General features: G+C 47.2%; 1 protein-coding gene across 1 annotated transcript in view; it reads left to right on the top strand.

The window, feature by feature from the left end:
- Nucleotides 1–27,794, top strand: part of Alk (ALK receptor tyrosine kinase) — a 647,158-nt gene that overhangs the window by 557,409 nt on the left and 61,955 nt on the right. The window contains exons 9-11 of the mRNA XM_026390638.2: nucleotides 356–525; nucleotides 17,802–17,896; nucleotides 18,067–18,195. Coding sequence (XP_026246423.2) covers nucleotides 356–525; nucleotides 17,802–17,896; nucleotides 18,067–18,195 — 394 coding nt within the window. The remainder of the gene's footprint in view (nucleotides 1–355; nucleotides 526–17,801; nucleotides 17,897–18,066; nucleotides 18,196–27,794) is intronic.

The following is a 27,794-nucleotide window of genomic DNA, read 5'->3' as shown; positions in this document are numbered from 1 at the left end:
TTGCAAAGTGGATTGGGGCCATGGACAAAAATTTTTAGCTACTCTTTAGGAAATTCACTGAACACTCCACTGATCTACCTCCAAGAAAGAATCTTGTAAAATCTAGACTGTCAACCTGAACAAAGCTCCAGTACTGCCCACAGCTTGTTCCTGCACAGCTCTTTGAACTTAATGAAAGCCACGTTGGGAGACAATGAGCAAGATCAGGCAGTGGGTGCCCTGCTGTCCTCACTGGGCCAACCTCAGCTGAGTTTCCAGAAAAATCCTTTGGACTTCCACTGATAACCCAACAAGGGGACCTAAGGTTTCCTTTCCATGCTAACACCTCATCTTTTGGCTCTTCTCTCCCTCGCAGCTCCGAATGTCCTGGCTCATCCGTGGAGTCTTGAGGGGAAATGTGTCCTTGATGCTAGTAGAGAACAAAACTGGGAAGGAGCAAAGCAGGATGATCTGGCACGTTGCCACCAATGAAGGCTGGAGCCTGTGGCGGTGGACGGTGTTGCCTCTCCTCGACGTGTCCGACAGGTGGGCCTCTCCCCATCCTCTCCACCTCCTTGCTCTCTACCAGGAACAGTGCTGAAGGGTGCCATGTCTTCCCTCCCTGGCCCCATGCCTTTCACCCAGGACAATCATGCACACACATGTAGATGTGCACACTTTCTGCAGGTTTTACCAGGAGCACAGGATTCTCCAAGGGATTTGGGCGCTAATGGCATTCGTCTCCCACATCTCTAATCTGGTCTGATCTGCTGCCTCCAGTATCTATCTGTAGGAAAACATTAAATTGAGCAATTCACATTACTCCCAAATAAGATCCAGACGTTCTATGTATTTAGCATTTTCTCTTACTTGGTGCATTTTATTTTACTTTCCCATTTGGTATTTTCTTTTCTCCTTATTAACAATAAAACCTTTGAGCAAGTAGGACAGGCCTCATCATCTATCCCCACTGCTTTCCTTTTGCAAGGGGATAAGACAAGAAGCAGGGATGTGAAGTGCCAGCCACCAGGCATCAGAGTCAGGACTGGAACCCAGACCTGACCGAGCCCACTCTCTGTGGAGTCAGGTCCTGAGGCAGGTCCATGAAGGCAGATGACAAATTCATCAGTAAACAGGAGACTTTCTACCAGAGGTCCTGGTTTCTGTTTGGATTCTATCCCTAATGGTCTCTGTGACCTTCACTATTTTGAACCTCAGTTTCCTCGCCTTTAAATGGAGAAGGTTGGGCTAGGAGGTTGTTAACTCTGCGTGGCACTGAAATGGAGCAGTAACCCACAGAGTTCAGCTGCCACTTGTCTCCCCAGGATGGCACTGCTCTGCCACCTGCAGTCAGCCTGGAGCAAGCAGCACTTGTGTAGACAGCCTGGCACAGTAGCACTCATGTGACACTCTGCTGTGTCATCCTGAACACTTGGTGGATGGTGCTGATCCCTTCCTGACCAAAGAGCAGGGGAGGGTCATTTCTAAAAAGTGAACAGACAAATAGACTGGAAAAAGAAAAAAAAATCTTTCATAAGCCAAACATCGAACCTTACACTCCAGAGCAACCTCCACACTAGTTCCTAAAACATGATCAAATTATCATCTGATGGATTCACCTTTGATATAGGAAAGTCAAGGGCTCAAGGCAAAGTGGAGGCTGAAGCCAGTTAGCATGCAGCTTTGTAAGGATGAAGCTAGGTTTCAGACTCTCCCCCCAACCTCAGAGTTTGCTAATCCAAGGGCTCATTGCTGGAGCTCTGCTGGCACAGGAAGAAGGTACCTTCCTTACTCTGAGCATGAGTTACCCACTCCTTCAGTGTGTGGGTTAAAGATCAAAGCCCATGGACATACCAAGGCAGTGACCCCAGGAAAAATGGATTTAATTAAAGTGCAATTAAAAAAAATTTGGGCACTACTCACCACAGACTCCTCTTTAGTTCTTTGGGATTGTGAGACTGGGCACCAGGGATGGAGAATAAGAGAGTGATGCAGAGTCCTCCCTCCTGGTAGATGCAGAATTAATTCAGATGATTCAAAGGGTTTGTTTCTCCTTGATCGAGCAAGACCTCTCTCTTTCATAGCCACTCCAGGTAATTTAAAGCAAGTAAGATGTTGACTGGGTTCACTCCCATCCACCAGAGTTGCATGTGAAAGAGACTTTGTTCTCAGCCTTCCTCCTTCTTGTAAAGGCTGTGTACCAGATTGACATTTTCAATATTGAGACGGAGACCAAACTGTCCAGCAGGAATTCAGACAAAGGCTAGCTTGGTTTGAGGATGCCTTGTGACCCAAAAAGTGTGCAATTGCAGAAAACAAGAGAGCCTCCATTGGTGGTGAGCCTGCATGCTACCAACATGTGTTAGAAGCAGGCTTCTCAGAGCTAGAGTTGATATGGGAGGCATTGAGACCCAAAGAAAACGGAACTGCTGGAGAATGAGGCAAGCTGAAAGCAAACTAGATTGCACTTGTGACTGGCCCATAGAACTACAGAAACTCTGGATAACAGAGTCTAGGCTTTAGAATCAGAGAGTCCCAAGTTTTAAAACTGACTCAGCCAGTATGTGTTGTGTGACCTCATCCCCTTAACTTAACCTCTCTGAACCTTAGCCTCCTCATCTTTAAAATGAGAATAACAACAGTACAACTTCACAGGATTGCTATGAGACCAAATGAATGATTGTCCAAAGAACTCATGCATAGTAGGTATCAATGAATTTTGTTTTCTGCATCTTTCATCCTTGTCCCTTGGGTTTGTGGCCTTCATAATAATGTATTGAACCCGTAGCACAAATCACAACCACTGAACTTCTGATTCAAGTCATGTTCTATAAAACAGAGATAATAAGTCTCCTCTTAAGTTTGGAAAAGTAAAGTACTTGGTGAAGAGCCTGGCCTGCATTAAATGCCTAATCAGCAATAACTGATAATAACAACTATAATACAATAAAGACAATACTCCCCCTCACCCACACACACAATGCTGCAGTCTGCGATGGCCAATTTAACAATAATAGCCAGTCATGCAAACCTAAGATAACAGTGGGGTCTTTATTAGTTAACTGTCATCAGTGTTCTGCTGATTCCTCATAAGGAGAAGTCTCTGATGAGCAGGAGCCACCCACTCCTCCCGCTTCCTTTCAGGAGAGTGGGCTATGCTACCTGCATTGCCACAAAATGAAAATGGGAAAAGGAAGAGAATAGAGAGATAAAAGAAATAAAGAGGAAAATGAAATGGACAAAGGCAAATAAAAGCCAAGCCCCTCCCTCCACCCCCAAGGGGGGCACGAACCCTAACCTCCACTTGCATTCACCCAGGAAGCTCACTCCGGCAGCTCCTAGCTTCCGCCATTCAGCACCGGCCTGTGGACAGCTCCCCGGCACCTGCCCTTAAAGGTGTCAGGAGCTTTATTCCCTAAGCTATCCCAAACGCCTCTGCTCCCAGGTTCCCCAACATCCACACATTGTGTTTTTTAAAGGAGATTTATCCAGAGCTTAGAGGTTGGCCCTAAAGAGCTCCTGAGCTCTAGACACTAGTCAGCCTCTGGGCATTACATGAATAATCTTTTTAAACATAAATCTAATTATTTTCCTAACTTCCTGCAGGTGTTCAGGTGCCTTTCAAACTCTTTAATTAGACCTTTACTTAGGCCCAGGTGTGACCTGTCCAATCTTAATTTCATGAGCCCTTCCTGTCAGCCCTCTCTCCCCATCACTCTGCCCAGAAACCACATGGAACTTTCCACTCAGTTTTGCCACGTAATCCTCACCTCCAGGCCTCTGCGTCTGCCATTCTGTCAACCTTAGTGTTTTTTCTTTATCTTTCTAAATACCACCCTTTATTCACTTTTTTAAAAAAAATCTCCCAAGACCCCTAGACTATATATTTACCTAATACCTTCTCATGACTCTTGAGATATCCCTATACTACCTTGTCATTCTTTACTGTCTGTTTTTTATATGTCCAAATATACAGACCAACAGGACAGGGATCATGTCTGTCCTCTGTATCACTGCTTCTTGAGCCTGATCCCATGCCTAACACACAGTATGTCCAAGAAGTCCACGTTGGCAGAATGATATATTAAGAGAAGTTGTGTATGCTTCCAAATTCCCGCTGAATGAACTGAGAATTCCACTTGGTGGAATCTGGCATTCCTCCTCTGTTCAACCTCTGTCTCACAAAGACACAAGAATCACTTTGTTATAACAGTATTGCAAGCATTCTGTATATCAAAGCAACACCTGTGCTCTGTCAGATGAGCCCAAACAGCATTTGTTACTCCTGTGACAAGGAATCCTCTTTAGGGACTTGCCTGGTACCTGTGCTTTCTTTGTCTCTGGTCATTGTCCTGTCAGAATCACTTTATAAGAAAGACTCTGATCCTAATCATGTGCCCTGGTCTCCTTGTGAGTAGACAGCTAGAACTGGGCACTTGAGACAAAAGAGCTGTAGTCAGATCATCCCCGCCAGGCAGTCATCCCACACAGGCTCATAAAGGAGAGATGCAAAGAGGCTAGCATCAGGGGGCATTGATCCACAGAATGATATTCCTTCTATTTACAAATATGCAGAGTGTTAGAAGTAATGTAATAGTCTGTCATCATTATGAAATTATAGTAACTCTACAAAAAGAGTAACAAGAAAAACCTCCAGGAGCCATGCTCAAGCTGTTCTGAGCAGTGGCAATACCCCTGGAATACAGATCTCTGCTCTCAAGGTAATTTTGAAGGACAACACCAATTCAAACCTGGACTTGAGGTGTGGTTGGAAGTTACCTTGCTACTTGACATTCACCTCATTTAACTACTATAATTTTCTTCATTTTCTTCATTTACTTCCTATTTTATCAGCATCCTCCCAACCCCCATCTCAGTGGCCATGCTTTCTGCTGGAATTAATTCCACTTGTTCTCAAAATGGAAGAAAGGCAAGTTCTCCCCCCTTAATTTGAATTGTCAGACTCTAGCAGGGACACGCTCCTGGTTTTCCTCTTTAAAATCATAGATCTTACTCAACTAAATACAATTTCCCTGACCGTCCTAAGCTTTGACGTGCTTACAGAGCAGAAGCTGCTAAGTTCGACTCATCATGAGATAGATTTGGAAATACCATGGATCAAATCATGTCCCACAAATCATTGCAATTGTACAGTCAGATGTAAAGTACATAACTTACCACACCTGGGTAGGCTCCATTCCCCAGCACTGTCATTAGAAAGGCTTTTAGCTGTACACTATATACATAGTCTAACAAGAAAAAACGTTCCCTCCGGAGATATTTAAGTTTCCTGTTCCTTTTGCATCCTTTGTCCTAAACGATAAGTGGTGTGTTTCAGAAATGCATCTTTCAAATGAGATCAGTTAAACTGCGAGTTATGTCTTTATGCATTTAGACCAGAAACTCCACAGAGCCAAGATTTTTTTTCCTATTCAACTTTTGTTTATCATCTACAGAATCCCCATTTTATACAGGGCACTATGGATTACAATGCTCTATCTTTCTGTAGCATCTTTCATAGAAAAGAAAGACATTAGAGGAACATTTTCATTACTCATTCTTGCCTGGGTAGAGAAGTAGTAGATTGCAGTGAGATTCTGGGTAGACCTCAGTTTGCAGGTCTAGACACGCCTCTGGAAAAGTTGTGTTGAATTCACATTTTCCATAAATTGCATTGCAGCTTCTCTTATAGCCTTGAGGAATTTTAAATAATTAGAACTAGCATTTGTTGAGTGCTTGCTGCATACCTGTCATTCTAACAAGTACTTACCATGCATTATCACCTTTCATCCTCAAACATCCCCTTGGGAGAGATAATACAATTAATCCCCCTTTTTATATGAGGAATGTGAGGGATAACGAGCTTAGATAATCCCCCCCCCATCCTTAGGCCAGGTTGCTTCCTATGTGCCTCCTGAGGAAATAATTCAGAGTGCTCATGGTCAATGTTAGCTCTTATTATTTTTTAATTTATTTATTTATTTTAATTAGGTATGTATGACAGCAGAATCCATTTAGATTCATTGTACACAATTGCAGCACACCTTTACATTTCTATGGTTGTACACGATGTAGCGTCACACCATATGTGCAGTCATACATGCACCTAAGGTAATGATGTCCATCTCATTCTACCATCTTTCCTACCCCCATGCACCCTCCTTACCCTCCCTCCCCTTTGCCAATCATAGTTCCTCCATTTTTCCCATGCTTCACCCTCCCCATTATGGATCAGCATCAACTTATCAGAGAGAACATTTGTTTTTTTTTGTTTGTTTTTTTAGGTTTGGATAACTTCACTTAGCATGATATTCTCCAACTCCATCCATTTACCTGCAAATGCCATAGTTTTATTATCTTTTAACACTGAGTAATATTCCATTCTCCAGGGCCTTGTGCATGAAGCTCTTATTATTAACAAATAGCCTGGTTCTGGGCATTTTTAGGCCACACCTCTTATTTGCTTCCAGGTAGTTATGTCTGTTTTTCATTTGCATCCCCCCAAACCCATCATCTTAATTTCCACCACCACCTCCTGCTCAATTCCCACCCACCACCCAGCCCACCTGCCTGCTTTTCTCTCCTCAGGCCTGCAGGTGCAATGCATTCGCCTCACCAGCAGGGGAGGACTCCCTCCTTTTCTTTCCAGGACATTGAGTCCATTCCCCTGGGTGTCTTTTCAGGTCACCAGTCAGCATGCCTTTGACCATTCCTACATCTATGTACCCACTCCCAAATGAGCCCAGGTTCTGATGGGCCTTTGCTGTTTGCAAATGTAGTAATGTACCACCTCTAACAAAGACATAACATGAAATATAGAAACTTATACATTTCACAAATCACCCTGTACCTGAGAATAAATTTCACTTCCAAAAGGACTGAGGCAGGAAATCCAACCATGAGGTTGGCACCCTGTGCGAAATAGAGCCCTCTCTGTCCCTAGGAGAATGAAGCATAGGGCCAGGCCCTGAATTCTATCCCCTCCTTCAAGTTTCCATCTGCTTTGCCTCCACCAGTTAGTCCCTCCCCAGGGACGAGGCACACCTGTGGGGAGGAGCTGATGTCATGCCACTGCAAACCCCATAAGCCAACACCTGCTGCCCTCTGCAGGACAGGCTGCTGCGACTGTCACAGTGGCTCCTGCACCTCCTCACTCTCCACACCCACAGAGGTGCACTTCCACCATGCACTTCCACCCAGGGTGCCTCACTCCTTCACAGCATGAGGTACCCATTCAGGCCCACTACGAGTGGTCAGGGAAAATGTCCTCCATTTTCAGACAAGAAGACCAAGGCCCAGAGGGGTTCAATAACTTTCCTGAAGTCCTACAGGTCACTAGGCATAGAGGCTCCTCCATAGAGGCCCAGCTTCCATTGCCTTCCCCTTCACCAGGCAGCATCCTGTGAAGATTCTCAAGCATGAAATGGTACCATCCTTCATTATTCCTCAGGCATTGTGCATTTGGTGTCCCATGATGGGCTTGCCTAGACAAGTAGCACAGCCCCAGCTCTCAAGGTGGGTGTACCATCTAACAGGGAGGCTGGCAGGAAAACAGACTGCTGCATGGCAGAGCATGAGAGCTGGACACAGGGACCCAGGGAATCGGAACAGCTCAAGGCCCAGTAAATCCACAGCCCACTGGGGTGCCTGCTGGGAAGTAAGGCAGGTGCTATGCAGGCGTCTCCTCCACCAAATATGCCCACACCAACAGAAGCAGAGAGCAATGGCTATTGCTCAGAAACTGGCTCAAAATAAGTAAATAACTGTCCATAGACACACAATTAGCTAGAAAGAAGATTCAGGATTCAAGCCATCATTTTCCAGCTCAAAATCTCACTCTCTTTCAAAGCCTTGCCATCATGGTCAAAAAAGTCTCTTCCATGAATCTGTGTGACAATAGGCAGCAGGTGTCATTTCACATCAACTGATGGAGGAACCATGAGGATGGAGCCTGGCCTGGGCTCCCCGAGGCCCTGTCAGGAAGCTGTCAGCCATGAGGTCAGCAAACTCCTGCAGGGCTCAGCCCCTCAGGCAGGATCCAGAGAATGACTCTGGTCTGTAGGAGGAGGCCAGGCCCAGCCTTGGGAGAACTGGGCCAGATAGGTCATCCCAGTAGGGGTGTGAGCATGTGGTCAGGACACAGGTAAAAGCTGGGAACCAGATGAATATCCAGGCCTCCATAGCATGACAAAAACCTGGTCAGTGAGCCTGAAGCCTGTGCATGCAGCACCCTTGCACAAGAAAATTATATTCATTTCCCAGAGAGCTTAAGCACCCTTCCTAAATGCACCCTACCTGGCTCACTAGGGTGCCCAGTCCTAGGGCAGTGCCAAATATGCAACTGTAAGGGAAGGGTACTATAGGGTCCTGCAGCCACCAAGGGTAAAGTGGACCCATCTCCAACACCCCCAAGCAGTTCAGTTATCACCCCAACCATGCCAGGTGAGCACACCTGAACACCTAAGCCTGTGCTACATACACTGTTAGTTGGGGTAACACTACCTGACATAACAGTAAACATCCAATCCTCAGAATTGGGTAAAAATGAAATACATTTCTTGCTTTTATAAAATAAAAAATGAGTGTGTAGGTTCATGAGTGGCCTTCCACTTGGTCATTCAGGGCCCCAAGCTCCTTCCACCCTGTGCTTTCACCCTTTTCTCCAGCCTTGGAATCCTTTGCATTCAGCCAACCAAAGGAGAAGAACATGGGGTGGGGGGATCTGTCATAGAAAGATTTTTATGAATCATCACTTCTGTTCACTCTCCATTGGCTAGAATTCAAGCACATGCTCACACATACTGCAAGGGATGCTGGGAAATGTAGTCTAGCTGTGTGCTCAGAGAAGTGGGTTAGATTCAAAAAAAAAAAAAAGAAGAAATGAGATGTTGTGTCATGGAATAAGCCAAGGATACAGCTCCCATCTGTGGGCATCTATCAGTATTACATGAGAATACTGCTTCCTCATTTAGCAACTCTGAGCATTGATCAAGCTTCTTCTCCACAAAGCCTCATAATTCAAGGCTGAAATCAATTCCAGGATCTATTCTTTGGTATGAATGTTTCATTCCCCAAATTTTATGATGCGGCAAAAATCTTATTTTCTGGCAGAAATCACCCCGGAATTTTTCTCACTGAATTTTTCTTGTCTAAAAACAAAATAAATAAATAAACAGGAGAAAAGAACTTTTGAAAAGTCTTAAAACTAGCAAATCAGCCTAGGGCCATGGTTCACAAACTTAACTGAACATTATGGTGAGCTGGAAAACTCTCTTCCTCTCCCACCACCAGAGATCTGGGCCCCATACACAGAGATTCTGATTCAGTAGATCACATGCTGGACAACCACATTTGGTTTGATATGTAACCACATTTGAAAGCCACTTGCATAAAATAACAGATCCAGATCTCTTGTGGGCAAGACAGGGAATCAAGAAGTATATGGAGAGGTGTCATTGGCTGTCACGCTGTTGGCAAAAGTATAATAAACCCCCATCAAGAGAGGGTAGAAATGAGTGTGAAAGCAGCTTCTTGGACCTAAAGGATGCTGAGAGCACAGGGCACATCATTAGGAGGCTAACAGTCATACACCAGCACTGTGCAGGGTCCTACAGAGCATGGCGGGTGTTCAGATGGTACAGTGACCTCCCAATTGCAGAGCAGTCCAAAGAACCCTCATGGGGTGGGGGGAGGGGAAGATAGACTAATAAGCCAGTCCTCAAGAAAAATTAGGAATTAGGGAAAGGGGAAAAGGACCAAGGACTTTCCAGAAAGGCCATCATGGCAAGCAGAGGCTTAGAGACAGGAATGTTTTCTACAAGTTCAAGAATAACAACTAGGTTGTATCAGAGAACCGCAGGTCGTCCTCTTGGAAGTCAGTGGATGTGGATCTTGAACCAAGTGCTTTGCACATTTTTAAACCCAGAGATGGGCTGAAGAGTGGGGTTACTAAAGCATGGAGACCCCTGGCTCTTGTGAGGGACTAAATGTGAAATAATGGGCCCTCAAAGTGAAACTCAAAAAGGGGGAAGAACGAAGCAGGTGGAAGCCCCACCTGCTGCCTTCCAAGTGGCTCCATTGGCTCAGAACAGTTTTGGTTCAGCTGTCTGAGAAGAAGGGAAGAGATGTGGCCAGTGGCGCAGCATGCAATGTGCAACCAAGCATTGATATGTACAAATCAAGCATTCATAACTCTAGAAGGATCTGGCCCTGTTTCTTTCTCAGAAAATAGCCCAGATCATTGGAGCAAGGAGTAGATTAGCAATTCTGAGCTTTAAATCCTATTTCTAACACTGATTTACTGTGACGTTTGGGACAAGCTGTTGCTTTTGATTGCTAAGTTTCCACAATCAAGAGTGCAAAGCAGTGAGACAGATCAGACCCATGAGCCTGGTTTAAGAGGCAGTCGCTCAAAATGGCACTAAGTGAACCCCTTTAGAATAACCCATGTTCAGACAGACCTGATCAAATTTTCCTGGTAATGTCCACAGCTGGGTTACAAATCAACAGTTGCATATGTTTTTCTTAATTCTAAATGCTTCTGGAAAATGTAGCTCTGTGTTCTCAGCCCTGACTCCCACTAGGCACAAAGTCTGAAACTGGTGGATAATTGATCTTCTGATATTTGAAGCCAAAGCAGAATCTAATTCTACATGAGCTGTCCCCCAGAGCCTCCCCAACACAGCTTCCACCCTCACGTCCATGTAGATGATTCACTCATTTTCATTTCCATCTGAGGCATATACCTAGGTTTCAAACTGCCTGATTGGCATCCCACCCACACCTTCAGCATGGCCCCAACCAGCATACCCAGAGTGATACTTCTGTCCACAGCTCTGCCAGTCTCCTAAATATTCTGTTCTTCAAAGTCCTTCTTGACTTCTCTCTCACTACCGAGATTCAATGTGAATAATATTGCATTGAATTTTGAGGAGTAGAACTAAAGGGAATTTCAAAAATCTCCCAGTCGGTGGATAGTATGAGTTGCAGGTCTGATGGAACCTTCAAGGGCAAGGTCCATGACTTACACATCTCTATACTCCTATCTTCAGCCACAAGTGTCTTACTCATGATGGGGGCTCAAATAACCTTTGCTCTAAGACAAAGAAGAATATACGTAATTTGAAAAATGTTACAAATTTGCTGCCTGTGGAAGCAAAGGTTTCTAATAAAAATATAATTTGAAATAGGAACAATGAAGTCGAATCTCATGCTGAATAAAGACTTCCACCATGAACATACCATGTTACACAGGTTTTTTAAAACCAAGATGGCACCCAGATAGTGACTTGTCCAGGTCACAGAGGTCCACCAAGTATTCAGTCCCATATTCTCTCTCCTCTACTTTTTGGCACTCGGCACCCCCAACCCCAACAAGCAGAAAAGGTTACTAAAAAAGACTACTCAAAAAGATGTTTTTTGTCAGAAGAGAAGAAATCTAGCCACCACCATTTTTGTAGGTCTCCTCCCTGTTAGGGCCACCATCTCTGGTATCATTTCAGCCCTCCAAGCCACAAGCCAGCACAGAGACAGAGGCAGAGAAGAAGCTAGTGTAGGAAATGTCTGTGAGTCCTGAGAAGAAGCTAGTGTAGGAAATGTCTGTGAGTCCTGAGTCTCTGAGAAGAATAGATGTGGGGCCTTCTAGGTCTAGATAGTTCTCCACAGCCCGGGTTGTCCCAAGGAGCTTCTTTTTCTTCACTAACAGTGTAGACTATGTATGAGTCTAGATGATATTGAACAAGTTGGATGGTTCTTCAAGGAATGGCAGCAAATGGCCCAGGAAGGGAGAGGCCTGAGCCTCTACTACTGCTACTTCACAATCTGCTGCTTCACAAAATGAATATAACCTGCCAGATCCAATGATGCTCCCTCTGTATCTCCCCATCCCCCACCCCTGCTTTCTCCTTCCTCTTCTTCTCTTGCCATCTCCCTCTCTCTCTCTCTCTATTTGCCTACACCCACAGGGATTGGCACAGTCAAGCGTGTGGGTCAGGTATTTTTGTGCCCAGGCACTTCCCCTGCTGGCTAGGGCTCCAGAAAGCAAGGCCTGCCTTCTTCTTGCTTTGCCCCTTAAAGCCTGGGGTCCCCACTAGAATGCAGTTGACATGGCCCAGATTGAGGGACTGAAAGAACAAAAGGGGGACTTGCTAGAAATGGGTTCCACCCACCCCTGTAGTCTGGACCTTCCTTGTGGAGGCTTTTCCAATTGATGACATGTCAGGACACATGAAGGAGCTGGGACCATTTGGTCTCAGCCTGCAAAAGTGAGCAAAGAAAGCGAATGCTTTAAAGCCTCGACTGAGAATGTGGAAGGGTCTGGGGGACTCTCCATGCCTGCTCAGCCAAACTGAAAATTCATTTTCTCTCTTATTTCCAGAAGGACTCCTTTATGAAGACAGACCTCACTGTAAAATATCTCCATGGCTTTCGGCAGCCCTGGAAGGTCTATGTATTGACGTTTCCTCACTGTTCTTATTGCCCAGAAGGGAAACAAAGTCAGGAGGTGGCAAATTGCTCCTGAGAGTGGAATTGAGTTGGATGGGGAATGTTCCCACCTCCTGAGTGTCACCTGTACCGTGGCCTGGCCCACTCTACTAAGCCGGATCCAAAGACTCGTGGAGTCAGGACCCACATGTTCTGCTTTGGCCACATTGAGCCTAAGCAAGACTGGTCCCAGGAATTCAAGGCTGCCCATCAGCCCCTCCTCTTGAGCCAATAACTGAAGTCAATTATGCAGATAATAGGATGAGGGTGGCAGGGATTTTTCATCACATACATTATTCTAATAGAAACGCATACTGCGCCCTGAGCCTTATGACAGTCCATTTTAGAAGATTTTAGCCAAGCAAATCAACTGCTCAGTGAGAAATTGGAGAAAGCGCTTTTTCTCAGCAGTATCTGCCAGTTCTATCCTAAGCAGCCAGATCCCAGATGAGCCCCAGCTGCGAAAAGGGATGCAGAACACTCCCTCCTTCCAGGGCCAGTAAGTGGCCAATGGAGGAATCTGAGACATGGTGCCTATCTATTGTGTGTTTTTAACCCTGTCCAGTTATTCTTTCCTGCCTTCTCCAAAGCATTGCTATTCCCTCAGTCCACATTCAGACATACACCTTTTTTTTGTCAGCTACTTAAAATCATTAAGTGAACTTAATTAGGTTTGTTAATCCCTAAGGCTGAATGGGTGGCAAATAAGGCCTATATTCACTGTCCATTAACAGTCGGTTGCCGGAATGAGATGGTGCCTTTTCCGAGCTGTGTGTGAGCAGCATCCACATTTCCTAGGCAGGGACCTACTTGGTGAGTCTCTGAGGCACCCAGTTCCAAAGCTGCCCCTCAGAACTTGGCCCACTGCCCAAATGGCCACCTCCCAGAATCCCCCGGGTCAGTTTTCAACAGGCCTCTCTGTAAAGCTGAATGAGTCAAAGTGGATGCATTCTCTATGCAAAACCAGGCTCCTACCAAGATCTCTAGCCAAGCCTGTTTTAGCAACAAGCTCCAAATCCCTTTGGCAAGAAGAAAAAGGAAAAGCAACAACAACCCATGCAATCAGAAGTGTCTACTTTGGAGAAACAGAAAGAGCTGGACAGGTCTGGACTATGAAGGGGCAGGGAGTGAAATCTCCATTACTAAAGAAAGAGGAGGCTCCCAGGTCACATTTCTTAGCACAGATCAGTGAGGAAGCAGGAGGAAACCTTGCAGGAACTCCCAGTGCTGCCTCCTCTCTGACCAGGTTGCCCACCAGAAGAAGGGGAAGTCCCTTCTAGCCATGGGGACTCTGCTTCCTTCCCCACCAGTGCAAAAGCTCTAGAAGCAGGGAAGTAGTGTACATTCATAGAATCACCTGGACCCTGCAGATTTGGCATGCACCTTGTTCTTCTTCAGTCCCAGAGTGGTTCACAGGAGCATGTTAGAAGTTTCCCTCCGTCTCAGCTGTCTCCCTCAATCCCACCTGTTAAAGTACTGTGACCAGAGACCATAGCTGACTCTGGAGAATGTCTTTGTGTCTGTACCTTTTGAGGAATTCAAAAGTAAAGAGCATTTGAGCCAGAAAGATTCTGAGAGTCTTGAGGAAGTCTGGCCCATCTCCAGCAGGGAGAGGGTAAACAGAGCCAGGAGGGACCTCTTCTTCACCTAAGTCTCAGGAGAAAACACAAAACCAGGTACCATTCAAAACAGAAAAGCCTAAATCTGGGTGGGACTGAGCCACCTGGTCTCTTGGCTAGTCACAGAAAAGGAACTCCTGGACTGGTCCTGTGCCCTCCCTGTCCCCTCACCTGCCACTCAGACCCCATTCCCACACTGCCTCCACTTCACCCTATCCTCCCCACCCCTGCCATGGCACACCTTTGTCTCACCTTCATGCTGCCTTGGTCCCACCTGGCCCTTCCCTGAGCCTCTGGAGCCTGGCACCCTGGGGAAGGGTTGGCAGCGTGGCCCCTGGGTGGACAGAGGCCGCATTACATATTGTCATGGAGTCTTCTCTGGTTGTTGTGAGAGCTCCTTGCTCAAAATATGCGCCATTCCCAGTGTCAGTCAAAGTCTCTTAAACAGCAGCTGTCACTGCCATTGCCTCACAGACACTTTAGAGACTCTTCCATTGACAAACCATCCCAGCCCTGGCTTGCATCCTACCATTCATGCTAAGAGGCCCAGTGGCAGTTAGAGAACTTTTCAGAAGTTAATTCTCTGAGTTATAAAGAATGAAGGCACAGAGAGGAGCCAGGAGACCAGGGATGAGAGGGGACACATGCGGCTTTCCGGAAGGGCCCATGGAGGGGACAGCAGGGATTTTCTCCCTCCTCCCACTCCACAAGCATACACACATCGCTTACTTGCTCAGGCACCTCGGGTCCTCCTGCACTGCAATCAGTACCTACCTGGCCCCTCCATCTGTGGATGACAGATTGGGAGATCTGGGTGGAAATAGGAGTGGTGGGCTGCTGCAGGGCCCTTGCCCACCTCAGCACAGGAGCATCAGGCAGCTCTGCCTTCCTGATGCTTCTACCTAGGAGTACGCTTCTTTCCACTCCCCCTTCTGAGGAGTCTTAACTGCCTGTTCTCTTAAGTGCCTATTCCCTAGAGCTTGCATCTGCTTTAAAGAGAACAAGGCAGCAGTATTAGGGCCCTAGGTTCCCAGATAAGTTTCCCAGGCCGGGCTTTGTGTAAGGTGACACAGGCACAAGCCAAGAACTTGTCCACAGACCGTGTTTCCTGTGGAACCCTGGGGAAATCATGGCTGTGCCCTTGCCAAGGCTCATGGAGAAACTCCATGCAGGTGTGTCAGGTCTGTGTATCAGACCCACACGCAAAAGTGCCTCTCACCTTGCAATTGGCCCTGTCTTGTCTCTGTACCTTTCATTCTTCCTCATCCTGCCATGGTGATCCCACCATATTTATCCTTAAAGAGCTCTTTGCTTTTGCAACAGTTTGTTGGAAAATTGCAATGCACCCCCCACCGCCATTCTTTTATGAAATGACAGTAGAGACTCTTTAGCCTGGCCTCTAAGCACCTCATCATCCTTACCTCCATCCACACCCCTCACACCAAGTGGGACAGTCCCTGTCCCTGCTGACACCTCTCTTGCAACAATTCCTTCTCCTCACCATGCTCTATTCTCCTGATACCCACATCCTGGAATCCTCTCCTTCAAAGCCAACTTAAATCCACCTCCCCTGTGAAGTCCTCCAAGCTCACCAGCCCAGTGTAAGTGCCCCTTCCCCGAAGCCCACCACACAGGTTCCTGTGCTTTCTGGCCCAGCATCCTCCCATGTCCCAGAATAGACTGTGGGCTTCTCCATGGGACACTCCTCCTTCTACACCCAACCAACTACCATGTCCCACTGCTGGTCTGTCCTACGGAGGAGGGACATATAGACCCCACCATGGGGAACATGGCTTAAGGGGACAAGGGTGTCTGGCCAGGGATACAACAGATTCAGGCATTTCTTCTTTGGAAGCAAAGCAGACTTGGGTTCTCCAATTTTGACTATCAGACAAAGAGGATTGTGACCAGATTTCACAAGATGGATGAAGGCCAAGGCAGAATGATGGAGTCGTTCCGTTAAGAATAATCCATCACAAATGCACTATTTAGTTACAGTGAACTCCAGGACTTTCCTCCATGGGAGGCACTAACTGCTCTCTGGCCAGAAATCACCCAGCCAGCATCTGCCTCTTCTACACGGTGACCAGAGGTCATCAGATCATGGTCATAATGGGGGCTTCCCACCCTGCTGTGGCTAACTTCTGGCTCCATCTTCACTCCCTTGCTGCAAATAAGTGTGAGCACACGTTCTCTTCCCCTCCTGCTCCTCCCTGTGTGCTTTTCTTCCCTCCGTGAACAGGCTGACCCTGGTCATTCCTGCAACCCTCCCTACTCTGCTGGCTCCAGGCTGTCAGTCCCACCCCTGTGCTGGTTTTCCACTCTTGCCACCCCCCATGCTACCTGAGTTTGTTGATTCTCTCTCTCTATCTCTCCCCACCTCTTTCCCTCTCTCCCTCTTTCTCTCTCTCCTTTCCCCCTTTTCTAACAGTTTTATCAAGTTAAAATTTGCACACCATAATATTCTCCCATTTTTAGTGTACAAATCAATGAGTTTTAACAAACTTACAGAATAATGCAAAGAGCACCACAATCCGGTTTTACAGCATTTCCATCATCCCAACAAGAGCCCTTGTGCTAGTTTGTAGTCAGTATCATTCCCACTCCCAGCCCCAGGCAACCACTAATCTGCTTTCTGTCTTTGTAGATTTGCCTATTCTAGATGCTTCCTGTACATGGAATCGTTCTTTATGAGGTCTTTAACTTATTCTGGCTCCTTTAACTTAGCATAATGTTTTTGAGATCCATCTATTTTATAGCGCGTCTCCTGGCCCGCTCTTTTTTTTACTGCAGAATAGTATCCCACTGTATGGCTACAGGCTTCAGCCAGGCACCAACTGACAGGCATGGCTTTCCTCTCTTAATATTTTAACATCCATGCCATACACTTCACACTATTCAGCAGGCAATTCTAGATTGACTTCCTGAAGGGCGAGAAAGGTTTTTAGGATTCTCAGAAAAACTTCACTTTATAGCAGGAAAGAGCTGGTTGGCTGACAGCCTTCCAGGAGGGTAATTTCCCAGGAAATAAATGAACCAAAGGTATTTTTCACTGTTTATTTCACTCTAAAGCTTTCTCTGTCTGCAGTCAGAGGACCTGGCCCTCCAAGGCTAGGAAAAGACTGGAAAGAAACATGATCTCAAGGAGTCATCATGAACACTTTATGACCCACTCTGTTAGCTACAAACACTCCCAGGAATATTAGCCAAATCACTTAATATTTAACAACCAGTTGGCTAAGACCCAGGATGCCTGAGGCCACTACCACCAGGAATTAACCCTTTGTTTGCTGGTCAGTGGGAGAACCCAGCAGCCCCAGGGAAGGAGCCTCCTTGCCTGAAGCGACGAGCAAGGGGCGCTAGTGTTCTTTAAAGGTTGACACAGAGTATTTTGATCTTTTAATAATGACTTTAGCCCATGGGTAAGTACCAGCTGAATATCAAACCCACACTTGCTAACCCCTGTAACCCCAGAAAGCAAAAGAGGTCTCTTCTGGTTATCAGGGAGTCCTGGGCCCAGTCCCTAGACTCCAAATTGGTTTTAAGGTGAGGCGCCAGCTATCGGCAATCCTTCTGAAAGAGTTATGCTCAGTGTTGGAGAAGTTGCTCAACTGAAATTCCGAGCTCAGCGACCAGCCACAAATGCTGGACATAATTCTAGGGCATGCCCCCCACCCCGACCCAGGTTTCTTCTCACACACATTCCTCTTGACACTACAGGTTCTGGCTGCAGATGGTTGCATGGTGGGGACAAGGATCCCGAGCCACCGTGGCTTTTGACAATATCTCCATCAGCCTGGACTGCTACCTCACCAGTGAGTTCACCCGGCCCCAGCCCTCTGTCTGCCCAACCCCAAGGACCCGTGGCTGCACTACCCTCCTGAACCCAAGCCCAATCATCTCTCCCCCTTCCCCAGTGTGAACTCACCTCTCTCCCTGAAATTGAGCCTCATCTAACTCATTCCATGGGGTCTTCTCATTGCAGTCAGTGGGGAGGACAAGATACTACAGAACGCAGAACCCAAATCGAGAAATCTGTTTGAGAGAAACCCAAACAAGGACCAGAAAACCTCGAAAAATACATCTGAACAGCCTCCCACCTTTGACCCGACAGGTAAGGGTTCAGCTCACAAATCTGAGCAATGTAAATTCTTGTTCAAAATGCAGAAGAAAGGTACGTGCTATGATGGGGTGGGGAGTTATGGTCAAAGAATAATACGGCCAACCTTTAAGAGGAACATCACCTGCATTTTGGTTAGGAGGCCCCAAGAGAAAACTGTGTGATTCTCTTATTGCCTGAGCAATGGAAGCCACCAGAGGTTGTGTGAAGGAACAAGTTTCCTCCACATCTGGGGAACCCCAGGCCCCACACCGATGGGAGAACCAAGCGGGTCCTCTTTCCTCAACTCAATTCCTTGAAAACTACCTCCATCTACTGAAGAAAGCAAACCTGACCACCCGATTTCCTCCCTTCGGGAAGAGGGTTGATCTCTAGGCCAAGGCTCTTGCAGAAGAGTGGGCCACCCTACCATAGCAAAGCCCCAGATGCCTCCCCAGAGCTGGATCCCTGACCGAGCTCTTCTGATCCGTGCCCCCCAGGCTAGAGGACTTGTCACGGGGGCTCTTGTGGCACAGGCCTCTTCAGCCTCTGGCCAAAATCCATAGGTGCCCCTTCTCAGTCCCTCTTCCTATCTCCAAACCCAGTGGACGGTCCTGGCGGTTATGAGATCCGAGGCGGGGAGCCTGACCCCAGAGAAGCTGAGGCCATACAGACCTCATCCCAGAAAGTGACAGGGTTCCTCCAGGGTGGCCTCAGGGTCTGAGCACGTGAGGCTTTTCAGACACCAGTGACCTACGGAAGCCTCTGCCCGGCACACAGACCATCTGCACTCTCTTTCTCTTTCCTAAGAAACGTACGTGTTTATCACAGTGACAACAGACATGATGAATCTCTGATTTCCACTTATGATGTCAAGTTCTTATACAGTACAAAGGATTAAAAATAAGGTAGAGACTACAGCTTTGCCACTAAACTTACTGATTCTCCCTCATGCACTAGTGTCAGTTTTGTTTTATCTTTGGAGAACTCCTTTCCTTTCTGCCCCCTCCCAGAAGCTACCTTAAGACTGACCCTCACCCATCCCTGTCTCCTGCCTGATCCAGTTCAACTGCCAACCCCACGGGAAAGAGTTTGTTGCTTTTCCTATTATTTCTGACCTTTCCTGCCTCCTCCACCTTCCACTAGAACCTGAAAAACTTTTCCATTCTTCCACACAGAGGGGAACCCAGCCTGCAGAACGCCCAGACTTCTCTATTTCTCCAGATGCCCTCATGGTTCGTGGAAATGTCTAACCTGAGGGAAGCAGTCTACAACCTTCCCACCCAGTGTCCCTTCCTGCCACTCAATCCCAATAATTCACATCCATTTACATGTTTGCCTTTGGCCAACTACTACCCCCTTGTGATAAATTCAGGAAATTTTTACAAATTTGTAACTTTATAAACTTAGGAAAGAGACCAGAGTTTCCTTTCCAGTGTGTAAAGAAAACATGGCGGCAAACCCCCTGCTCTGGCCTAACTACCAGCACTGATTACATAGCAGGGCTCCAGAAACATCTATTGATTGACTGGTGGGCGGCCGGAGGCTCGAGCTGGGTTCTCAGATGTCAGCAGCCATCAGACCTGCAGCTGGCACTTAAGACACAGCCGTCCACCCTGCCTGAGTCTGGGTTTTATTGCCACGTAACTCCCACTGTCCCTAAAAGGCTAATCAATAAGGGCCTGCCCAATGGCCACTCAGGCTAATGAAATCACAGATGGCTCAAAAGTGGTGAAGACTCCCCACCACTTCCAAATAGAATTAGAAGTGAGTGGAGCCTGAGGGGTGGGAGTGACTTCCACTGAAATGCGAGCTTTGCCTACCAAGTACCTCCACCCCAAGTCCTCAGCCCACCTCAAGATACAGGCAGTAGCTACTGACCAGTGATCTCTTCACTTCTGGATGGAAGAGGACATTGAGCCAAATACATCCTTGGGCAGCCTCATCAGCCACCCAGGGCTCCTTGGGAAGGCTCTGGGACACCTAAGAAGGAGCCACTACTTTCCCAGGAGCCCACTGCCCCATGGAAAAGCTGCTTGGGTGCTCAGCAGCAGGAGACATCTCTTCCATCATGACTTAAAACCCCTAGTTTCATCTTGCTAAAGATTCTTGCAAATCTGTGGAGGTGTGGGTGTCTCTGTTTTGGGGGCAATTTCCCAGGGAAGGTCCACTTAACCCCTGGACTCAGCCTCATAGTCAGGAGGAACTAGCCACCTTACCCCTACCCTCCCCTGGCTTTCTCCAGACCCACCTGCAGTCCTGGCTCACTTGCTCTGTGGCTAGATCTGAGCTCAGAGATGCTGAGCAGAAGGTGACCCAGGTGTGGAACTCAAAGAGTTCCCAGTCTAGAAGAGGAAAGTGTTCATAGATGATTGATTGAACTAGAGTCATGTGCCTCCAACAAAGAGGGCCAAGGAGGGGTCCTGGAGGATTCTTGAAGACCGGGGCCAGGCCACACCTCTTCAGTAATAATCACCCAGAAAAAAAAAAACATGTCCCTAGCACCTCCCCTGTGCCCAGCACTGTGTGTGTCTACAACAGGGATAAGGCTGACCAGACTTGCCCTTCTGGAGCTTCTGGCCTGGGGGAGGAAAGCAGCCTGTGAACCTACAGGATGGGCCTTCAGTGCCAGTTGTAACCTAGCTCAGAGTTTCTACCTGGCAGGGTCCCCTAGAGAAGGACGGAAGGACAGGGCCTGGTGTGGGGGAAGAAAAGGAACCATCACTGAGTGGCCCTGATCCTGGGCTACACTGTGGCTTTGCGCATCCACTTGTCCCCACATTGGCCCTGAGATGGTTACTGTTGTTACCATCAAAGGGAAAAAGAAAATGGCCGAAAAGGAATTAAGAGTCCCTTGGCTGGCAGGGAGCAGGGCCAGGGTGGGAACCCAAAGTGCACACCCTCTCACCCAGCTACACCACGGCCAGGTACAAACGTCTCCAGTCAGAGATAAACACCAAAATGGGAAGAGGTAGGAGAGTCCCCGATAAGAGCCCCTGCATGATCAGTAAACGAATCAGCTCCCAACGCTGTGACAAAGAATCGAGGAGACAAGATAATAAGATTTTCTTTCCAAAGTTCAGCGCTGTCAGTTTCTGCTGAGCTGGAACAGGGGTGGCTGGTGGCATTTCTGCTCTCCTCCAGGCAGGTGTTAGAGCCACCCCTAGAAACACAAAGGCCAAATCGAGCCTTTTGGGAAACAGTTACTCACAAAGCTCCCAAATTTCCCTAAAGACGCCTAATGTCCCCCAAGCCATTCAGCCTGACTCCCTCACCTGGAGCCAGTGGGGGCAGACTGAGCCACTGGAGCGTCTCGTCAGGGTAAAGGCTGTCCAGGTGCTTCACAAGGGGTTCTCGGAAGCCTCTGAGTCACTTTAGCTAATCAGATGAAGAAGCTGAAGGAGAAAATGGGGCAAGTATTAAGTCCAGGGAAATTACATTTGTCAGCTTTGCACATGCAATTACGCTAACCAAATGGTTGGGATAATGCAATCACGGCTGCAGAGCCGGCTCTCGCCCTCCCTCCCTCTCATTCTCCTGCCCCCACTACCACCTCTCCCTCTCTCCCTGTCTCCGTCTCTGTCTCTATCTCTGTCTCCCTCTCTCGTGGTAAGAGACGATGTTAGAGGTGCGGGGGTAGAAGTATGCCCTGCCACCTCCCTGCCTGAAAAGCCCAGGTGAGGACAAGCAGTCCCCAGGGGCCAACACGCCTCTGCCCTCTCCTTGGAGCTCAGATGCTACACTGGAAGATCTAAAGGGCTTCAGCTCAGTGAACATGAGACCCAATCCCACAGTTCCAACTGTGGAGTCCTGTCTTCAAAACCACATCCTTGCCTTTAAATCATCTGGTAACAGTTTGCTTCACCATTTTCAGAGTGTAGTGTGTATCTCTTGCCAAAGTGGGGAGAAAAGCAATGAAAAAATATGTAGAATCCTGTAAAGAGCAGTGGATCAGGGATCCAAAGCTCTGCAGGGGGTCCTGGCTGGTTTGCACTAGCAAGCTCCATTCCTGGGGCCACTCCACCTCACATGACCTCCTGGACATGTCAGTGAACCTTCCAGTCGCAGATTAGTAGCACCTGGGGTGAGAAGGACTGATGTGAACACAGACAAGGGCAGATATTGCTGTTTTCACAAAGTCAAGGTTTGAGGTAGACAGTCTCCAAGTCCCTTCCCATTCCCAGCCCCACGATTCTGAGGGCCGACGGGATTTGGCATAAGGGAGCTGTAGCTTTATTTGGTCCATCTCTCCAATTAACCTGTGGCCCAGCTAATGTGCCCAGGAGTCAGGGTGACAGACTGTCCATTTCCACACATGCTCCTGTGATTCAAGAACAGATGCCAATTCCAATGAGAAAGTTTTATGTGTTTCATATAAATTGATTGGGTCTATTTCTGCTAAATGCATTATCCATTCACCACAGAACAACTATTAGAGTTAATAGAATTTGTAGTTAGAGCCATTATGTTCCAAGCACGCCCTTCTAGGGATGACGGCATTATTGCAAGGCAGGCTTCGTGGGCCACCCCTTCCCCAGAGCCCATCTTCCCTCTCAGTGGGCTTTGTTTCCCTGCGAGCCTTCTGCACACAGACCCCTGCCTCCCTGGCCAAGTTTACTTCAGAGACACACCCCTGTAGGAAGGCCCCTTCCCTTTGGTTCACCTGCTCCTTATGTGTTCAAATCCAGTTCTAAAAGGTCCCATCGTCTCATTACTTATTGGCATCGCAATCACCCCATGCCAGGCTGGGGGTCGAGAGGAAGCCAAGATGCCTTCTTTTAGTCTTTGCTCTTTACCATATGCTAGTTTGGGAGGCAGGAAGTCCCAAGATGTGAGTGGTCAGGAGACTAGTAGGCGTAGGGGGGGGCAAGAGAGTCACTCAAGTTAAGCTCTTGTCATCAACAGTGTCCTAGAATTGCCCAATTATGGGCATAGTCCAGGCCTTCCCAATGCAGCAGCGAGCTATCTAGGTCCCTGTATCAGGGACCTAGATACAGGCCAGGGGTTTCTCCAAACCTGTCCTCACATCATTGGCACCTGGTTCCCCAGGCTGAGGGGAGCATCTGCAAGTGCTGCTTATTAAACATGCAGATTTCTTTGGTTTGTGTAGAGGGGATTGAGGGCAGGGGTGGAGTTGTGGGGAGGGAGGGATGGTAGAAAGAGACAGACATCATTATTCTATATACATTGTATCATTACACTACTGGAGTAACTCTGAACCATATACAGCCAGAGGAATAAGTTATGCTCCATTTGTATACTGTCAAAATGCATTCTACTGTAAAATAAATAAATAATTTTTTTAAAAAAATGCAGATTTCTGGGCCTCTGCAGCCCTGTGGAATGCCTGGGAGTGGGAGGCCAGAATTCACATCTCAGATAACCCTTCAGGAAGGCTTGGTTAGCCACAAAGTTTAGCCGCCCAGAACTGCAACCCAAACTCATTGCAGAGGAGCAGCCTGGACCTGGGGAAGGTGGTAAAGTGGGCTCAGAGCCACACAGCATCTTTTAAGTTTCTAACAAAGAGCAAAGGCCTGGTGCTACATCATTGTCTTGTCACACAGGGATAGTAACTGCTGTTCCCTGAGTTTCCCCGGGGCAGGAAGTTTGCTCATTATCTTATTTGTTGGTACCATAACATTAGCCCCCTTTAACAGATGAGGAAACTGAGGTCCAGAGAAGTTAAGTAATTTGCAGTGTAAAAGGCTAACGAGGCTAGTAAAAGGCTTTTAAAAAGGCTAAAGAGCAAGTTTCTTACAAATCATGTAGAAATTAAAAGTTTTCTAGGCCAATAATAATATCTAGAAGGGCAAAGTTGTGATAAAGTAACCTGAGAGAAATCCCTTTGTTGGAAAGGTGTTCTAGAAGGATTTCTCCGTTCTGAAAAACCCTGCCTCTTATATTAGTTTTTGCCTAAACAGAACATCAGCATTTTCACTAACATGTAAGACAGTATACCAGGAAGGCAGCGTACCCACTCCTATAAGAAAGCTGATAATTGCCCCTAATTGGCATTCCTCCATGCACCCCAGCCTTCATGAGTGCACCTGGAAGCACTTCTATTAGCACCCCTTCAACCAAGGGGAACGACTCTTTAAGGAGAGCGAGGGATAGGACCCTAGATACAACCCTTGGAAACTACTAGGGCACCAGCCACTCCCCTGCTCAGCCACTTGCTGTCTACCCATGTGCTGTGTGTTCTTCATTTTGCTAATTTTAGCTCATCACCTCTTTATAGCAAGCATAGGAATAGTGACACCGGAGGCACCAGCCTGAGCAAGGCCCATGGCTCCCAGTCACTGTAGCAGGTTTGGCACCCTCCCCATTAGAATGTCACTTTTCATTTGGGTGCATCTCACTGCCCCTACCCCCAGAAGCTAGTGTCCCCAAGGTTTAGGGGACTTGGTGATCCCTGTTACTCACATGAGTTTCTCCCAGTGGAAGAGGCCCTGCCTATGGGACAGCCAGTCACCATCCATCCCCAAGAGGTGGCCAACTCCAAGGACCAGAGTCTGCTCGGTAGCCAAGGGAAAGAAAGCACTTCCCCAGGGACCTGCTGACAGTGATGGGGTAGAACGGAAGACTGGGTTGAAGGCAGAGCATCCACCAGCAACAAAGCTTCCTGGTGTATGTGCCACCATTTGTTAGCCACCAAGTTCCATTTGGACACAGATCTACCTGCTGTTCCTAAGCACATTTAGCATCCCTCTCCTGTGATTCTTGCTGAGCCCTGAGGGTGGACACCACTATGAGGAAGCAATGCAGCACAGGTTTAAGGCCACAGCCCTGCTCTAAATCCCAGCCACACCACTCACATGAAGTATCTCCCTTCTCCATTCTGCACTTTGCTTCCTTATAGCAAAAATTGGTGTGTTTATTATCCTTATTTACATTGCATGGTTTGATAGGAGGGTCACAGAAATTGAAGTGTGTCAAGAGTTTGGAGAGGTGACTGACAGAGTGAGCTTCATGAGGCATGGCCATTGTCCCCATCTCTTTTAAAACAGATGAAACAGAGGATCAGAGGGTAGGTGAGCCCCTAATAATCCACTGCAGAGCCAGCGTTCAAAGTCAAGGCTGCAACTCCAAAGCCTTCCTTTCTTTAAACCCACGCCACCTAGGAAGGATACCAAATGTCACCCGACTGCTCACCAACACTTGGGAGCCACCTATGTGGGCGTCCACACGGGCTCTTTCTCTCTCCTCTCAGAAGAGTCAGCTCCGTGCTAGACACACACAACAGCACTGCTCTCCCTGAATCCTGGTCCTAGAAAAAGAACTTGTATAGACTCTAGTTCAATCTAACAGGCATGCTCAGGGTACCTCAGGGCCTGTGACTATGACCAAGACAAGCACTGCACAGGAAAAATGGGCCACCCAGAGCTGAGCCACATGAGCCCCAAGTGAAGCCTCAGTTCTCCCAGCACAAGAGAGATTCTGGTCTCTTCCTCAGTTTCTGATTCTGATCCCATCTAGAATTAGGACCAGTGGCCCTCTCTCCACAGCTCTGACTTGGTCCTGTCCTGAATGGGGCATGACCAATTATTCTGAACCAATTATTTTCAAAAAGAAACCCAGTGTCCTGTGAGAAAGCCAGGCCTCAAGTCACTTCAGAACACTCCAGTCAGCTCCGACAGAGTCCAGAACGCCTCATGAACTCCAGCCCAACACTCCGTGGTGGTGGAACTAGGGCAAAACTACTGGCAAGTCACCTAATGCCATAGCGGGCCCTGGCTCCCCCAAGCAGCCGGCGGGAGCCGTTCCCTTCCTGCTGCTCAGCTGGTCTGAGAAAACATGTTGTTTTTTCCCCATTTGTTTCAGTGACAGGTTACATAAGTGGGAGACAACAAATGATCCAGGAACTCCAGGCTCAGCACTGCTTGATTAAGACCATTTAGCTCAAAGACCAGCGGCACACAAAGGCCCCTCCATCAGCAGGAGTGCATTAAGCACCGGCTGTTTAGGAAAAGCACTTTTAATCATCAGTCTTCTCCCAGACTCGCTGCTTCTGCCTGTAAAGCGAGCCCGCATCCCCTCAGAGCCTGTCCGCTCCCTGCTTGTTGCAGCCAAGCGTCAGGGGCCTTCACAGAGGAGTGTGACTTTCTAAATTGATCCAGGTCTGAGCTGGACAGAGATCCAGGAGGACAGAGGCTAAAATGCTAGATTACAAAAGGGGGTCTTCCCTGCTTTTCCCTCCCAAAAGGAAAAGAAGAGGTGAAACTGCCTTAGCAATCACCAAGTCAAGGAGAAGAGAAAGCCCAGGTAGAATTCAGCCCAGCCAGTAAGTACCCTCCCTGCTGGGTGCTTTAAAAAAAGAAAGCCAAACTTTAGGAGAGGGACTTTGAATGAGTGTGTAGTTATCTATTGTTTTGAGACAAATTACCCTACACACAGTGGCTTGCAACACATTTGTTAATCTGTTTCTTATGTTTCAGCAGGGTGTTCTGCTTCAAGGTGTTAGCTAGGGCTGGGGGCTCATCCAAAAGCTTGACTGGGGGAGGATTCCTTCCCAAGTCCACATGGTTGTTGGCAGTTCCTGCAGGTTCCGGCCGCCCTTAGTTTCTCCTGGCCACAGCAACTTGCTTTATTGAAGCTAGTATAGAGAAGGAGGGAGGGAGGGAGGGAGGAAAAAGTAAGCCAGCTAGCAGGACAGAAGTTACAATTTCAAAGTCATGAAAATGACATCCCATCACCTTTAAAATGTTCTATTGGTTAAAGCAACTCACACGTCTTACCCATGCTCAAAGGTAGGGGATTAGGCAGGATGTGGACATCAGGAGACAGGAGACCATCTCAGAGCCATTCTACAATGGTTGTGTGCCAGAGATCACCCAATCACCAGGAAACCCTGAGAGCCCCCTGGGGATTCTCACAGGTCATCCCAGCAACTGGGGAGGTTAAGGCAGGATTGCAAGTTCAAGGCCAACCTGGGCAATTTAGAGAGACCCTGTCTCAAAATAAATTTTTTTAGAAGGGGCTGAGAATGTCACTCAGTGATAGGACAATTGCCAAGCATGCTTGAGGGCCTGGGTTCAATAACCAGTACCAAAAAAAAAAAAAAAAAAAGAATTCCCAAAATCCAGCTCAAACCCGACTGTTCAATATCTCATAGGAATTTGTGTTGTGTATTCAAGAAGCACCTGCTGAGTATCCCAGTATAGCAAAGAATCCTAGAGACCATGGTTCTTTCTCAAAGCTGTATATCATAGTGAGCAAACAAGACCATTTCTAATTGCTTCAAGAGTTATAAAATACTTTTCTAATATAAAATGTTGTGTGGTACTGCTATTAACATTATTAGCAAAATGTATAACCTAAAATTTTGGGCCAATTCAATCAACCCTCAAATGTTGCCATCTCTAAATATTTAAGGTATTTATGATCCATCTCCTCCTACAAGCTGAACACTCTTTGGTGCATACATATAACTGTGCATCTAGGTATACTGTCTTCAATATTTTTTTACAAAAGTTTCAAGCAAATCTTGCCCCAGGGGAAAAGGAGAATATTTCATATTTTGGATCCTCTCCTTCAGTGAATTACCCAAACCAATTTCCAAGTAAAACCCTCATGCTATACTCTGAATAAATAAATGACTTCCAGGTAGAAGATTG

This window comes from Urocitellus parryii, chromosome 12, assembly GCF_045843805.1.
Source record: "Urocitellus parryii isolate mUroPar1 chromosome 12, mUroPar1.hap1, whole genome shotgun sequence".
Lineage (NCBI taxonomy): Eukaryota > Metazoa > Chordata > Mammalia > Rodentia > Sciuridae > Urocitellus > Urocitellus parryii.
The sequence above is the reverse complement of the archived record's forward strand: the minus strand, read 5'-3'. Positions and strand labels throughout refer to the sequence as shown.